General features: G+C 37.3%; 1 protein-coding gene across 2 annotated transcripts in view; it reads left to right on the forward strand.

The window, feature by feature from the left end:
- The window catches only part of BEND6 (BEN domain containing 6), a 49209-nt gene that overhangs the window by 1095 nt on the left and 32283 nt on the right, over nucleotides 1-15831 (forward strand). For both annotated transcript variants that reach the window (XM_033103690.1, XM_033103689.1), the window contains exons 2-3: nucleotides 9284-9445; nucleotides 14045-14261. In XM_033103690.1, coding sequence (XP_032959581.1) covers nucleotides 14142-14261 — 120 coding nt within the window. In that variant the 5' untranslated portion in view covers nucleotides 9284-9445; nucleotides 14045-14141. The remainder of the gene's footprint in view (nucleotides 1-9283; nucleotides 9446-14044; nucleotides 14262-15831) is intronic.

The following is a 15831-nucleotide window of genomic DNA, read 5'->3' on the forward strand; positions in this document are numbered from 1 at the left end:
ATGTGTGGGGTTTCTAATAACTACTAAAGTGGACTCTTTGGAATATTTAAGAGACTGAAGAAATTGTGTCATAAAAAGTAATTTGTAAAATTCTGCAAAGCAAAGAATCCATGACAATCCTCAAGTTTTGTGATTTACTTGAAGGATCTCAAAATCAGTGTTGTTTTCCAACGGTGCAAAATCACCTGCCCAGCTCTGCATAAAAGCTTATCCATTGATGTTAACTTTAACATATTACCATGTGTAAACATTAACGGAAACTCCAAAAGGCATTCCCTAACGCATTTCTTAAATGCAGACTCGTAAACATGGGAAACAATGGATTAAGTTTTCCTATGCACAACTCGTTTCCTAAAACAAAATAAACATTCAAGTTGCTGACATGTTGCATCTTATTCAGTTGTGGTTGAAGACAGAAGGACCTTGCTGGCAGATGCTGGATAAGGTGGCAATGTTGAATGTCAGTTTAGGCTGCACTACAAGCCAGGAGAGGCTTCATAGGTCCTGGCACTCAGAGGCTGACAGGGAGCACTGCATCATGTGCACATTGCTTAAAGGTTTCCTGGATACTGCAGCCCACTGCAGAGAGAGACTATTCCTGTCCATTGTGCAGGGGTTATTGAAGAGAATCCTGAGAGCATGCAATGTGTGGCACATTAAGAAAGAAAAAATTCTTTACCGCATGGACTCACAGTGGCCCAGTGGAGTAATTTAAAGCAACAACAAAACTGACTTAACCTGCAAACATTGGGAGAAATAACTAACAGAATTTCGGAAGATCATCTTTATACTTATTGTCTAAAATTTGTGAGAGAGCTGAAATGGTCTAAATATCCCTGAAACATGACTAAGACCACAAACAGCATAGTAACCAATTTGCCCCAAATTCTGCATTTTTAACAACAAAAAGCAACTAAATAGCAATTACGGGTTTCTGAGTTATTACATTAGCACAACAGTTATCATCCTGAGTTTTGCTGCAGCCATTTATAAGTTTCAAGTGCACACAAGAACATTATTTATCTCTCTTGGCAAGCAAATGCTTAACTGCCATGCAGTAGGATTATAGATATTTCTTTTAGATGCATTCATCTCTGTTCTTTGCATCAGTTATCTCAAGGATACTAATAATAAGCAAACCAAATCATTGAAAGAATTTGGTGTTTAGGTTCCATTGCTATTTTCCTGATTTGTTGCTAAGTTATGATTTCTTTCTCCAAATAATGGCATGTTATTAATTGCTTCTTTCTGTGTGTTTCAGTGATGCCTAATGCATTGTGGAATTCAATAAATATTAAATCAGGCAATCAATCCTTTTTGGAAGTTAATTTAGTAGAAGTAATACCTTTTCTCTCTGCTAGATTTTCATTTAAAAAGAGTAATTGACATTGTATCAAAATCAGAAAAATTTAAAGTTTGGGGGTAAGGATGGAGGAGGTACACTCTTGGGCAAATCTTTGATGCCACAAAATGAAAATTTTAAATGGAAATATATATATATATAATTTTTTGACTTTTTATGATAGTGAGTTAGCCCTGTCACCCAAGAGAAGACAAATAAGTTGAGGAAAATAGCTAAGAGAGTTTTGTATCGGGTGTATAGAAGATGATCCATCATGCAGCCCATCTTCCCTTTGGATTTTCAATCAAATTGAGAACACACACAAAGAACCAAAAAGAAATTAATATATTAACTTTATTCAGGGTAAAGTCAGATTGAAGAACATAGTATATAATACATACAACATACAAAATCTGAGTTAATCGACTATCTTATCAGTAAGGCTTCCAGTCAACAGTAGGCAATTAGTACTTGAGTTTTGGGGGATTCAGAAGTTGTATGTGAATTTTCAACTTCACATACGCGTGGGGGAGTTGGTGCCCTTAACCCCCTTGGTGTTCGAGGGTCAACTATATAGTCTTTCCCACCTAGGGCAGGAAGGAACCCTACCTATACTCTTTCTTGCCTGGAGACCAGAAGCTAAGAAGAACCTGACACCCTCCATTGGACGAGGCATTCTGCACGAGTGAGCAAGAGATAGGACCATGGACAAGCAGGGACCTTTCATATATCAGCCCTGTCCATTCGTAGCTAGCAGGCCTTCCCCCATTTCCCTCATCACTGAATCATTCTACCGCCTCAAGATAAGAGTAAGGAGCTTTAATAAAATGGCAGAAGTATTGACAGGAGTTCCATAGAGATAGGAAGTTGTAGCTCAAATACCTAATTTGTGGATAGGAAGAAGAAGAGGCTCCACCCTAAGCTATGTAATGACCAATTGAGGGAAAGGAAGGAATTGCAGATGACCCAAGTTTTGAGCTAGCGGGGAGGAACAGTTTTGAAAGGGAAAATGACCAACTGAGTTTTAGACCCATTGAGGTGGAGATTATCAGACGGGCATCAATGTGAGAAATTATCTTGCAAGCCCATGGAAAATCAGGTGGAGAAGTCAGAACCGGAGACAGGCAGGAGTCATCAACATAAATTGTAGTTGAAGTCATGGAAATGGATGAAATGACTCAGGAAGGAAAACTACGAGAAAAAATTGGAATCAGAACTTTGGAGACAGCTTCCATTTGGGGATTGGAGAAGTGAACAGAAGGCAAGACTGTGGAAGCCGAGTAGGAAGTGTCCCACTGTAGTGGCTTACTACACCAGATGCTCAAATGGGAAGTTAAGGAGGATGAGGACTGCGGACTGGTGACTAGAAGACCTCTGGACACAGTCCAGAGAACTGATTCATTGTGGTGGAAGAGGCTAAAGCCACACTAAAGGGTGGAAGAGGGTGAGGTAAGTGAAGAAGAGGAGAGCCGCTATCTACAATCTTTGGAGAAATCCGACTCTAAAAGGGATGAGTAGAAATGCAATTAAAGCCTGAATAAAGGCCAACATAAAGGTCCTTTTGTTAGAATAGGACTACGTGAACAAGTCCTGTGAAACTCAGAGATGAAACCAGAAGTGGGAAAGAAATTAAGAGATAAAGAGAGGGGAGCAGAGGGCATTCTCCTGGGCATTTGTGACTTAGCTATTCGTTCTAACATACCATGAGTCCGACAGCCTGGCTCTTTCTGCTCTCAGGCTGCTTCTGACTCTACAGAGTTAAAAATGACCCTAACTAGTTATGATGGCTCCCTGCCCATGGCCTCCTCCTCCCTCTCCCTGGCTACTAATACTCCGGCTAGAAGAATGTTTGGGGGGAAAAGATAAGGAATACCTTGGAATGTAGCCCAGGCTGTCTGTAAGCTTTTATTACAAACCTATATGGAAGTGAGTAAATTACCCAACTAGTAATCACACAAGAACATTACATTGAAATATTACCTCCTTGAAAACAGAACGTTTAGATACAAATGGCTCTAGCAATAATATGCTAGAAATAAATCATACTGATTTTGGACTGGTAACTAGTGTTCCTGGGTGAAGTTTATTACTCTCACAATTAAGTGACATGAAAGGAATTGAGAAGAATCTGAAGAAATGTGTTATATGGCCTGTTTATTCCCAAATGGTCTTTCATGACAGAGACCAGGACCTGTGTCAACAATATACTCATACATGTTCTTTGTTGAGAAGAAGCCACATCATGTGGAAGAACCTACATCATCTAATCTTAGAGGCAATTTCTAACCACCAGACTCACGGGAGCCATCATGTGGATGGATAGCGATTGTCTTTTTTTTAAACTTTAGTTTTCAAAGGAAAAACAATTGTTTGCAGTAATATCAAATACTATTTTCAGCAAATATTCCCTGGGAAAGGACTTTATATTCATTTTACCATTAAAAAACTTTAAAAATAACTTAAAGACATCATTGTAAGAGAACAAATTTTAAATGGAATCATTCCAAATTGATCTATTAACATTTTAGAAATTTTAGAGCCAAATTTAGGATTATTTGTCCTATGGGTTATGGAATCCATGATAATGGTGTGTGTGTTAGGGGCAGGAGGGAATGTTGTGTGGTTTTTTGTGGGGGGTTTGTGCAAGCATTACAGATTTCTCAAAAAAGTCTAGTTTGAGAGTTTAAAATGTCAATATAATTGAATTCATCTACTCTATAATGCTTTACAGACAGGTTTCAGAAAGTAGTCATTTATTATCTATGTTAAAAGCAAATAGAATTCATTTATATAGTTTCCACATTGAGTGTGGGATTAGTCATGCAGCAAAATACTGAGTCATTTGGCCAGAAAATTTACTCAGTTGTATGAGCCAGTGGAAAATTTGAGAGCTGTTCATAAATCAAATTATAAAAGCTCTTAGAGTTATAAATCACAGAGCAGCATTGTTCATTATTATTCAGATAGTGTAAAATATTTCCACCATTTCTAAGAATGGGCAATTTATAAAGTTTGAAATCTGAAGTTATTGCCTTCTAGATCCAAGATAAGAGTTGCCATATAAGTCACAAGCATTGTACATTCTTAAATGAAAAAAGAAAAAAAGTAGAGGGTTAATGTAGCATAGCTTTTATGTTACGAGATGAATAAAATCTTGACTAACGTTTATGAATTAAATTCCAGATTGTCTTAATAAAATGACAACAACATTTAGTAGCTAAATCTCCTCCATTTCTTACAATAATTTTTGTAGGAGTTTTGCATTACATATTCTGTGCTAATCAATTTGTATGCTAATGCATCAGTGTGCTGATAGCCTGAAAGAATCATGTCACTAAGACGCTAAGAGGTAACAAGTGTACCAAGGAGAACAGAGAATTTCGATGAGTAACTGATGATTAGTAAAAGGTGTTTCAATAACATACAGTTCCAGAGGTTATTGAAATTATCCAAATGTAATGATAGCCTGCGAATCTGGGAACAGAAAGAAAAGTACATCTTAAAATGTTTTTGTAGCTCCAAAATACTTTTTGGAGTAAATCAAGGAAACAAATAGCAAACACACTATATTGAAATATAAGAAAGTTTATAATTCAAAAAAGAAAGCCAAAAACCTAAAGCCTATTCTTGCTGATCCTATCTCTGCTGTAGGAATTCTTAACCTGGAATTCATTGACAGGCTTCTAGGGACCTAAAGTTACATGTAAAAATGTGGATCTCTTTGGGGGGGAACATGATCCATAGTTCGAATCAGGTTCTGAGAGATAGAGATAGAGATAGAGAGAGAACAGAACCATACAAATCCACACAGATACCAAGGCTTCTGCAGTTTCAAATCATTCTCTCAATCCATCAACATTAGCATCACCTGGGTACCTCCCCTGAGACTGGGAGAAGTGCCTTGAGCACTGTCAATCTAGGATGAACAGAGGAAGCTGTCCACTTGTCACCTTTACAAGTTCAGGGACTTCTCCCAAATGCAGGTGAATGCCACCCATCCTAAGACTAAGTGGAGATGTGCTGTGTGTTTTTCCTCCTGCAACTTTAAACAGATTGAAAGAGAGACAAGTAAATTACAGGTAACTTTCATTGGTTCTAACCCTAAGAAGGGAAGACTATGCTAACTACCATGTGTCCCCAAAAATAAGACCTAGCTGGACTATCAGCTCTAATGTGCCTTTTGGAGCAAAAAATAATATAAGACCCGGTATTATATTGTATTATATTATATTATATCCAGTCTTATAGTAAAATAAGACCTGGTCTTATAGTACAATAAGACTGGGTCTTATGTTAATTTCTGCTCCAAAAGACACTTAGAGTTGATGGTCCAGCTAGGTCTTATTTTCAAGGAAAAACATTATCTAAGACCATTTCTACAGAATTCTGTCACAGGAAGAAGGGCTAACTTGATTCCTGAGCTCACTTCAGGCCAGTTAAGTATCCCGATTTATATCTAGATTTTTGAATGGGTAAGCCCATTCTGAGCCCAAAACACTGGTCGTAAAATTTAGTCTTGAGTCAGAGTAAAGATCTCTATAATCTGAAGGCTTAAAAGAGAAGTAGAAGGACTTGGTATCAAGCTCCTGGAAACTACTCGTAGACATCCTGGTGACCTACCCTTCCTAAATCCTGCCCCAAACTGTAGTTTATGAGGCTTTGCAACATTCAGTCTTCTATAGTTACCAGGTAACCGGAGCCCTCAATCCAGCCAGGATAATCCTGCATTGGTATGGAATACTGCCCATCCATCCATACCAAGTGCTCAGCTCCATCTACCTGTTATCTCCAGCTTCCCATGCTCGCCAAACTTGTGAACCTTGACTATCCTACCACCATCATGTTCTCAGGACACTCGGTCCCAGTATCCCATTGCTATACTCACATTCTGTCTCGTCATGGGGCTGGTTACTTCATCATGTGAATTTCTCACTCCAGGGGATAGGTGCAGTTTCCAGGGATGCCCTGATCTCTCAGTCTGACTTGTTTCGTGTTTATCAAATTCCATTCTGACCCTCTAGGCTGTGCAGGGTTTTGTGGCATAACATCCACGCATTCCCCACATAGAGACAGACTTTGAACCAATGCCATTCCCTAAGTGCCTCAGACCCCTCTGGTCTAGCGGGCACTATTATGTCCACATTTTCGTTTTGTGGCCATTTGTAATGAGGCAGGAATCCGCCTTATAAAGATATTGCAGGACTGCAGTTGGTGTAGCAGACCCCTCCCATCTGGTGAGCTGTTGAAGTCTGGTCTTGATGACTTCGTTCAGGGGCACCAGTGACACACTGGAGTTGGTCGGTATGATCGTTATTCACCTTTCCCCTCACCCAAAGAGGTGGGACAGCATACCTTTGTTTCCTCCTTACTTAATGGCTACCTTGGTGAGGACAATCAAGTTGTTTTCAGTAGTAAGTAGCTAACACTTACTATCTACTCTCTGCTAAGCTTCTGCTAAACGCTTTACAGACATTCACTCATTTAATCTTTACAGCAATCATGGATAGGTACTGTTAATACCCCTATTTTATAGATGAGGATCCTGGGCTTCAAGATGTGAGGAGTTTCCCCAAGATCACGTAGCCAACAAGTGGTATAAGGGGTCTCCAGCGCTGCAAAAACTATGCAGTTTCTGTTGCATGTTTTCATTTGCACCACCTCCCCTCCTACCGAAGCCCCTCCTCTGTAGGAATTCCTCCCAGTTGGAGTTTGCTGAGCAGCTACACTTCCTCTCTTCTTACTGTCCTTCAGCTACACCTATCCAGGTGGATGAAGGCCGACCCGATGCTCCAGCAGTATATCAGGTGTCTCCTGGCACATGAGCTCTGGTCCTCTCCTTTAGCTTGTGAGAAATTTGCCTAGGCCACCTCCTCTAATGCTTCAGTCTAATAAGACGCCTTTTACTAAAAACATTATAGATCCACTCTTACCATTTATTGCCATGTCCCCATCAGTGTCACTTAGGTAAATTTGATGCAGCACCTCCAGGAAGCTAAACAAGCCTGGGAGGCCAGGCAGATGCCCACTTTGGAAAAAGACCTCTATCGCAGACCACCTGGCTGTCCTTCATAAAAGGGGTAACTCTAATAAATTATTTTCTTTATATTTTTAAGTAAGGTAGAGGTAGTCTATTATAGAATCATAGGCATCCAGGTTAAGTAAATATATTTCTTGATACCACCCCTCTCTACTGTGGCTTATAAACCCCCCTCCCACCTTGCATGTTTGATCTAAGCTTGTATGAGGGGGATATGGGTCTTTTTCCTTCAGTTAATAATAAAAATACTACTATTAATAAGCTAATATGCTATTAACATACATAACATATCAACTGATAATAGAGTACTGTTATTATCACCATATTATCACAAATGGGGAAACAGGCACAGAAATATTACATAGGTAGTAAGTATTGGTTCTACAGTTATGGATCCAGACAATTTGATTCTAGAGCCTGTGTTTGTAAACACTTATGTGACCCTGATTCATCATCTAATATAGTATTTGGAAGAGATTCAGACTGAAAGACTATCTTGAACTATCTACATAGCAAGACTTTACTTTTACCAAAAAAGAAAAAAGTATTTCACTAAGCTTTCTATCCTTTGGTAGAAGGTCAAGTTTAGCCTTCCCCTTTTCCTATGAACAGGATGTACATTTGCCTGAGGTTCTGTCTCGCTCTGGCTGTTTGAGCAACTTCTCTATAAAATCACGGGCTCACAACATTGTCCCAAATGCCACTGCTGCTGAGTCCCCTGTTCCTCGCAGTCTTTGACACTCCTGAACCTTGAGGTTGGCTTCTGTACAGTGAACTCAAAGTATTCTTCCTTGCTTTTATATAACTTCCTGGGTCTCAGCTGGATTAAATAGATCCATTCCATCTCCTTGGGCTTCCTTCTTTGATCATTACTTGCATTCTCCACCCTAAACTAGCTTCCTCGTACTGACTTGCCCTCTAGGGGCCCATACCCAATATAGATAACAGAGAGAAGATGGCCTCTTACATTCCCTTCCATTTTATTATTCTATGTATTTATTGATAGGAAAATACTGCCACTCAAAAATATATACTAATGTATTTTTTCTAATGACCTATACATAGGAGGTAGAGAAATGATAAAAATGTGAAATGTATCTGATTGTTCTTTTTTTTTTTAATGTTGCTTCAACATGGTCTGAAAGAATATTAAAGAAGAGAAAATTATTGATAATAGGTGAGAGGGCAAACCACTTAAGATGATTTATTAAGTAAATTATCTGAAGTATGTGGCTCAGCACATTAATTATGTTTAGACCTAAACTTTTGAGACTATGAAAGTACAAAATTAATGGAGACATTGGTAAATGGTAACCAGTCATTTCATTAATATATGATATTAATATAGTGTATAATGGGGTAAATATTTCAAAGAGAAATTAACTTGTCATTTCATGTTATAATTGTAAGATAAATTAATATTTGAAAGTTGAATCAATCCTGATTTTTATGCATAGGGATTGATTCTTGCATCAAAATTATTACATTTTGTGAATTTAAAAAATTGGCCTAAAACATTAATATTTTAGAATATGATTACTTAAAGCAGAAATCATAATGATCTCATCTTGCTATCAGCTTTTAAGATGAATAGAATGTTCTACATTAATCCAAAAACTATGCAATGGAAGATGATTTACATGACTTATAATTATCCTAAAATAGAACTTTGAATTGACTCTTACTCCCCTTTACTCTTAACTCTGCACCTGAATGTCTGGTAAATGAGGAAAGACATGTAAGTATCGGGCGTGGAGAGACAGGTAGTAAAATAAGGAATAGCCAAGGAGAAAATACTCACAAAAATTAGTATCTCTTAGAAAAGATTTTGGAGCCTCTAGAACGATAGAACTTGTCCACAGTCCCTCTAAGTTTTGCATATACTTTCTTGTGTAAACTTTCAGATGGTTCCACTCTTGGCTGCTGGCTTTTCGCAGACAATTGATGGGGATAGGTGACATTTTGGAGCAGGAGAATATTGTCTTCCACTGTTCCCCCAGCCTCTGATTTCTGCGCAATTACCTCTCTACCCCAGAAGTCTTCTTCCTGAACACATCAAGATGAAAGTAAGTCAGTCACATTGTCTAATTACAGATAAGACAGAGGCTGGGTCATGTAGCACCTGGCTCTCTTGTCAGGTCTGGAGAAGAAGAGAAACACAGTACAGGTGATGAAGCTAACCTGTGTGACTGGTGTCTTAGTCTCTTCAGGCTGCTATAAGAAAATACCCGAGACTGGGTAGCTTATAAACAACAGACATTTATTTCTCACAGGGTTAGAGGCTGGACATCCAAGATCAAGGTGTCAGGTTCTGGTGAAGCCTGTTTTCTGGGCTGCAGACTGCTGACTTCTTGCCGTGTCCTCACGTGATAGACGGGGCTAAGGATCTCTCTGAAGCCTCTTTTATGAGAGCACTCATCCCATTCATCAGGGCTCCCCCATCATGACCTAATCATCTCCTAAAAACCCCATCACCTAAATACTATCACCTTTGAGAGTTAGGATTTCAACGTATGAATTGGGGGGTTGGGAGGCCACATTCAGACCATAGCAGCTGGGTATAGGGAAACCAGGAAAAATAGGGCTATATCTCAGGGCTAGTCACAGTGAAGTGTCACCAGCCCTAGACCCACAGGGAGAGAGGAAAAGGAACCAGGGGGATAAATTCTCCTAACTCACTGTCCTGCCTCACTCCAATATCCTGCCTAGATACCCCACTGACTGAACCCAACTGGGAAAAGGGGAAAGGGGCCCAAACAGGTCAACCTCCAGGCTTAGGGAACAAAATAGAGATGCCTGAAGACGGGGTCTGGAGGGGGCAAAGAGAAGATCTCCAGAACTCGTATTGGAGCAAGGCTACAATCTTAAGAAGCCCTTGATGATGAAGTCAGGACTCAATCTCTGGAAGTAAGGGACTATGAGGCAGAAACTTAGGCAAGGAGGGTCCTATAAAGGACTTAGTCAAGCAAAGAAAGCAAAAACCTAGGTACTGGAATTGACAGAATCTGTTGCAAAGCTGATTTGATGATTAGTTTCTAAGTTCTGGCTCTAGAGCCCTTTAGCCTGCTTAAGGGTTAGCAACAGGGAGGTGGCCAGATCCCTGATATGTAATCATTGTACCTACCCCAGAGAGCCTCTGTGAGAATTAAACCAGTATAGGTTAAATGCTTAGAACAGTACCTTACGTATAGTAAGCACTCAGTAAAATTAGCCACGTTGTTATTCTTATTAAGTGAAGGAGACAGGATTGGAAAGATCTGAGGATGTCACATAGGACCGTATAGGGAGCTAAATGAATTTCTTTCCTAGGTAATGGTTCCTTACCTGACAAGGCATGATATCACTGCTTATTAGTTAAATTAGCTCCAGTAAAATTACATCCACAAACTCTGGATGTTTTTCCAGATAAGGATGTTTTTCCAGATAAACATCCAGATAAGGATGTTTTTCTTTCATTTCTTATCATGGAAAATTGAAAATGATTCAGGTCTATAGCCCCTCAAACATACTTAAACTAACATAAGAAACCTTAGGCTCATGCTTAGCCTCCAGTCCAGTCTGAGTAATGCAATGATAGTTTGGCAGCACAGTTGAACCATCCTAAAGTTGTCTTTTTAATTGGAATATTGTTGGAACAACTTGGAAATTAAAAATGCGTTTGACGTCATTTGGAATGGAGGGAGTAAAAAGAGTGAGTTGAAATATTCTCTGATGGACATTAGTAAAATCTATTAATTTCTATCCAGAAGTCAAGAACACTTTGATGAGAAAGCCATCCCAGCACTTGTTTTGCTCAGTAGAGTGCCGTGGGTACTGCAGGAAAAGGCACCCAATCATTTAGAGCCATTCTTGATCTTGATTTCTCTTCCTCTAGTATATGCATAATTTTTTTTAAATAATATGGGTGCATTCCTCACCCATGTCACCCCATAAATAAAGAGGGGCAGATTACTACATGGTGAATTGTTTTACTATCAGGAACTAGTAGTGTTTAAAATATAGCCATATTCGTAATACCGCTTCTGAATCTGCTAACAGACAGGTAATATAAACATTGAATCACCTGTTTGTGGATGTTATAACAGAATACTGGCCTGAAATCTACTCAAAAGTCATCATTCTAAGAGAGATATACATGCTTTCTGTTTAGTCCTAAACGAAGAAACTTGAGGATTTGCTCTTTAAATCACATCATCAGGAGAAAATTTTGTACATTATGGATATGACAAAAGCTATATATTTGTAAACTAATTTTTTCCAATGTTTTTAATTATGGTAAAAACACATGACATAAAACTTACTCTTTTAACCGTTTTTAAGTGTACAGTTCAGAGACATAAAGTATGGCCACACTGTTGTGCAATCATCACCACAACTCTTTTCATCTTGCAAAGCTGAAGCTCTGTACTCATTAAATAATAACTCCCCAATCCCTCTTCCTCCCACCCTCAACCCCAGTGAACCAGGACTCTGGCATCTGTCACAGTCACTAAATAATATGTGACAGGCCCCTATCAGTGAAATCTGGCAAAATTCAGTTTTATCAAATAAAAACAATTTGCTTTAGAATCTTACAGGCTATATATTGTGTCTTTCAAATACTGTTCTTCATTTGTTAGTAATTATATGCCATGAAGTAAGGTGCTGGGGAGGAAGAAGTTAAAACAGCTGGCCTGCTCTCCAGGAAAAGAAATAAAGATGAAAGAAAAGAAAGCAGGTGATACAGTTTAAACTCCTGTTAACTATAACTGAGCTCCTAGGTCAGGGTTCAGCAAACTATTGCTCATCTGCCCGCCACCTGTTTTTGCATAGCCTGTAAACTGATCATGGTTTTTACAGTTTTAAATAGTTGGGAAAAAAATCAATATAAGAACAACATATGTGAAAGTTACATAAAATTCAAGTTTCAGTGTCCATAAATAAAGATTTATTGGAACACATCCACACTTATGTGTTTACATATTGCCTGGGGTTGTGTTCATGCTATGAGGACAGATTTGAATAGTTGTGACAGAGACCATATGGGGCAGTCTCATCACTACATATTACTGCTCAGGGTACCACAAACCACAGTGATGCAGTTATAATAACCTGACAGTGTTTTAGTGTCATGCATATTGTCATAGCATAGCATTTTATTATTTTTTTTACCAGTGCATGGTAATCACGTCAAAACAAGATAAAAAAAGAAAACTGGACTTAGTGCTTTAAAGCTGAGTGAAGTATGGATTATTTTGTTATCAAATTACATGACAAAGCATTGTTAGTTATACAGTGACACCATAGCTAAAAGAACATGATATATGTCAACATTACCAAACTAAGCACTCATTACAATATTTCCAACTTACCATACAGCAACAGTCAGAAAAATTAGAAAATTTTAAATGAAGTATACCATCACAGCAGAATTTCTTCACAAAAATAAAAATAAGTCTGCAACCAAAATAAGTTCCTCAGCGGTTCATTTGTTCACCAAGCAAGGAATGCCGTCTATCGATAGAGAGTTAATTAAAGCCTGTTTGATTGCAGCAGCTGAAGAAAATGTTGTGAAAATTTATTTTTTTTTTTTTTGCTATATAAGTACCTACATAATATCCTTGATTTTATATCTTGGCCTGTAAAGCCTAAAATATTTATTACTTGACCCTTTACAGAAAATATTTGTTGACCTTGCTCTGGGTTAATAGACTAATGATATGATATTTATTATCTCAAATATTATTTTATGCTTGTGGTAGAGAATAATGCATTTCTCTTAAAGTAGATAAAAGAACGATATTGTCTACAAGAATTGCTTAGTGTAATTTGGTAAGGAGCACATGTTACTTTCTGCTCAACAGTCCCTGTATTTCTTGAGGTCCCTTTAAGCTCAGTCCCTTCTATAGTTAAAAGTTTTATTATTTATAATTAAATATATTTCCATGAACACAAACCAATATATGCAAGTAATAAGGATGCTAAGACCAAATGTGCTGTATCATCTGTAGCAAAAGTTAAATTTAGTAATTTCAACCCTATTCGACCTAAGAACTATCATCTGCTTTATCAGGTTTTGAAAAATGATTATCCCTTAAAATTTTTATGAAAAGTGTTATTGCCTTTGAGATTTTTTTCTCCATTCTTTATGGTACAAGTTTTAAGTTTATACCACAGAAACCTTCTGTCTCAGAACTTCAGAGTTTTCAGAAAAAAATAAATGAAACAAACTTCTGAGTAATTCTTATTGCTCTCCCTTGGAATATTTTGGTCCTGATAAAATCTGCTGATACTATTAATGTCTTTTTCCTAAAGATATAGAATGTCAGTCTTCTGAAATACTGTTTGGATACATTTATGTTTCTACTTTGATTTTAGACTACTCATAACTGATTGACAAGAAAAACTTGTAAATATGAAAAAATTTTATACTAATTTTATAAGTGACAACTCACTGCATATCATATCATGGAAATATGATGTCGCAATGATGGTGATGATGAAAGTGAAAAAGGTTTGATTCACATGAAAATGTATACGAAATTGGTCAGTGGAAGAAAGAATGACAGGAAGCATTTAGTAAAAGTAGTTTACTCCAGCGGCTAGTGCCATTATGAGACATACATACAAGACATATTTACAACTGTAAATATATTACATGTCCTCTGTTTCTTTTTGTTTTTAAGGAAAAACATTAAATTTGGGGCCACATCCAGAATAGCATCATCTACATGGACATTCCCTCCTACAATTTCTGAAAACTTTTGATAACTAATTGATAAAATGCAGACGATCTTGCAAACAGATGAAGTTACCAATCCCCAAGCTCTTAGAAAAGGAAAGAGGAAAAGGACGGAGACAATGGACTCAGAGAATGCAAATAGTGACGTGGATAAAGGACAGGTTGGTGTTCTGATACAATTTGATTATCTAGCTCCACCATAATTTCATAATTCTTCTCACGATTTATTAGTACTTTCACCTATTTTACTAATTTATTTTTCCCTTTCGTTCTTTATTCAACCGAGGGAATAAAATTGCATGTTCTCTTTCTAATGTTGAACAAGTTGAATTAGAACATACTCAAAATACATTTTACCTGCTTCTATTTAAGAATGGCCAATTATGCCATTGTTCAAACTTTCCTTGATATTCTGGGAAATTAAAGATCAGTAAACTGTCAGATAGTATTTTTTTTCCTCTCAAAAAATACTGGAGAAATTGGAAAGCCTCTTCTGTTTTCTTTTTTGTTTGTTTGTTTGTTTACTCCATTTTGTGGCCCATCTTCATCACTGGTTTAGTCATAGCTTCTTTCCTATTTTTATTTATACATTGATTCCTTTTTGATCTGAATTCCCCACTCTCATTCTCCTCCTACTCTTTGGACGACCTATCGATGTGTTTACTCTGTACCTTTTTCTCTGTGTATCTTTGTAATACATGTACTTGTGTATGTCTCCATAATACTTGTAGTGTTTTATGTTCATGTATGCTTATTTAATTTTTAAAATATATACTATTAATTTTCATGGTTTAAAATATTTTTAGTCTTCCTGGAATAATGTCTTGAGGTCTTCAGAACGGTCCAGCACTTGACACACCATCATAAGCTATCCTATAATACAACCTCCAACAAAGCTAGGCTATCCTGAATCCCTGGTAATAGAATTATTTACCTTTACACCAAGCAGGTTGGGAAGCACTGAAATTTACATGTAACATGTGCCCAGGCCAACTATAAGAGGTTAATGCTGTGAGATCTAAATTCTTATGAGGTTATCTAAAATGAAAAATTGTGTCAGCTGCACCTATGGTGATTCCATGCGTGTGAAATATGTCCATGGCAGGATCAAGTGTGCTCTTCTCATTGAGGAGCAGAAAATCATTGTGAAATCGTTAAAGGCACAAGCACAGAATCAGAAAGCTAAATAACAAAAAAAATGAAGCTTTTTGAGTAATAAAATAAGAACATATTAGTAAAAGAACATAATTAGTAATTAGTAGTATATGTATATATACATATGTTAAATGTAAACAGAAATATTAATATATACATATATTAATATATTAATATATACATGCATTAAATGTGAACAGTGGAAAGTCTCTTTCACATCCCTGTCTCCCTTCCACCCTGTTCCCACCTCCTAACCCCCTACTACAAGTAACCACATTTATTGCTTTTTTGTTTATCCTTCCATTGTTTCTTTGTTCAAATAAGGCAAATATCAATATAGGTATTTGTATCCTCTATTTTGCACAAAAAGTAACTTACAAAATATGCTGCTTTGTACTTTCTTTTTCACTTAATATATTTTAAAGATCTTTCCACTAGTATATAAAGAACTTTATCTTTTTTACAGCTACATATTATTCTGCTGTGTGTATGTACCATTCTTTATTTAACCAGTCCCCTATGATGGATATGGCTTGTTTCCAATCTTTTTTCGTTTTACAAGTCATGCTGCACTGT

The sequence above is a fragment of the Rhinolophus ferrumequinum genome, chromosome 3, assembly GCF_004115265.2.
Source record: "Rhinolophus ferrumequinum isolate MPI-CBG mRhiFer1 chromosome 3, mRhiFer1_v1.p, whole genome shotgun sequence".
NCBI lineage: Eukaryota > Metazoa > Chordata > Mammalia > Chiroptera > Rhinolophidae > Rhinolophus > Rhinolophus ferrumequinum.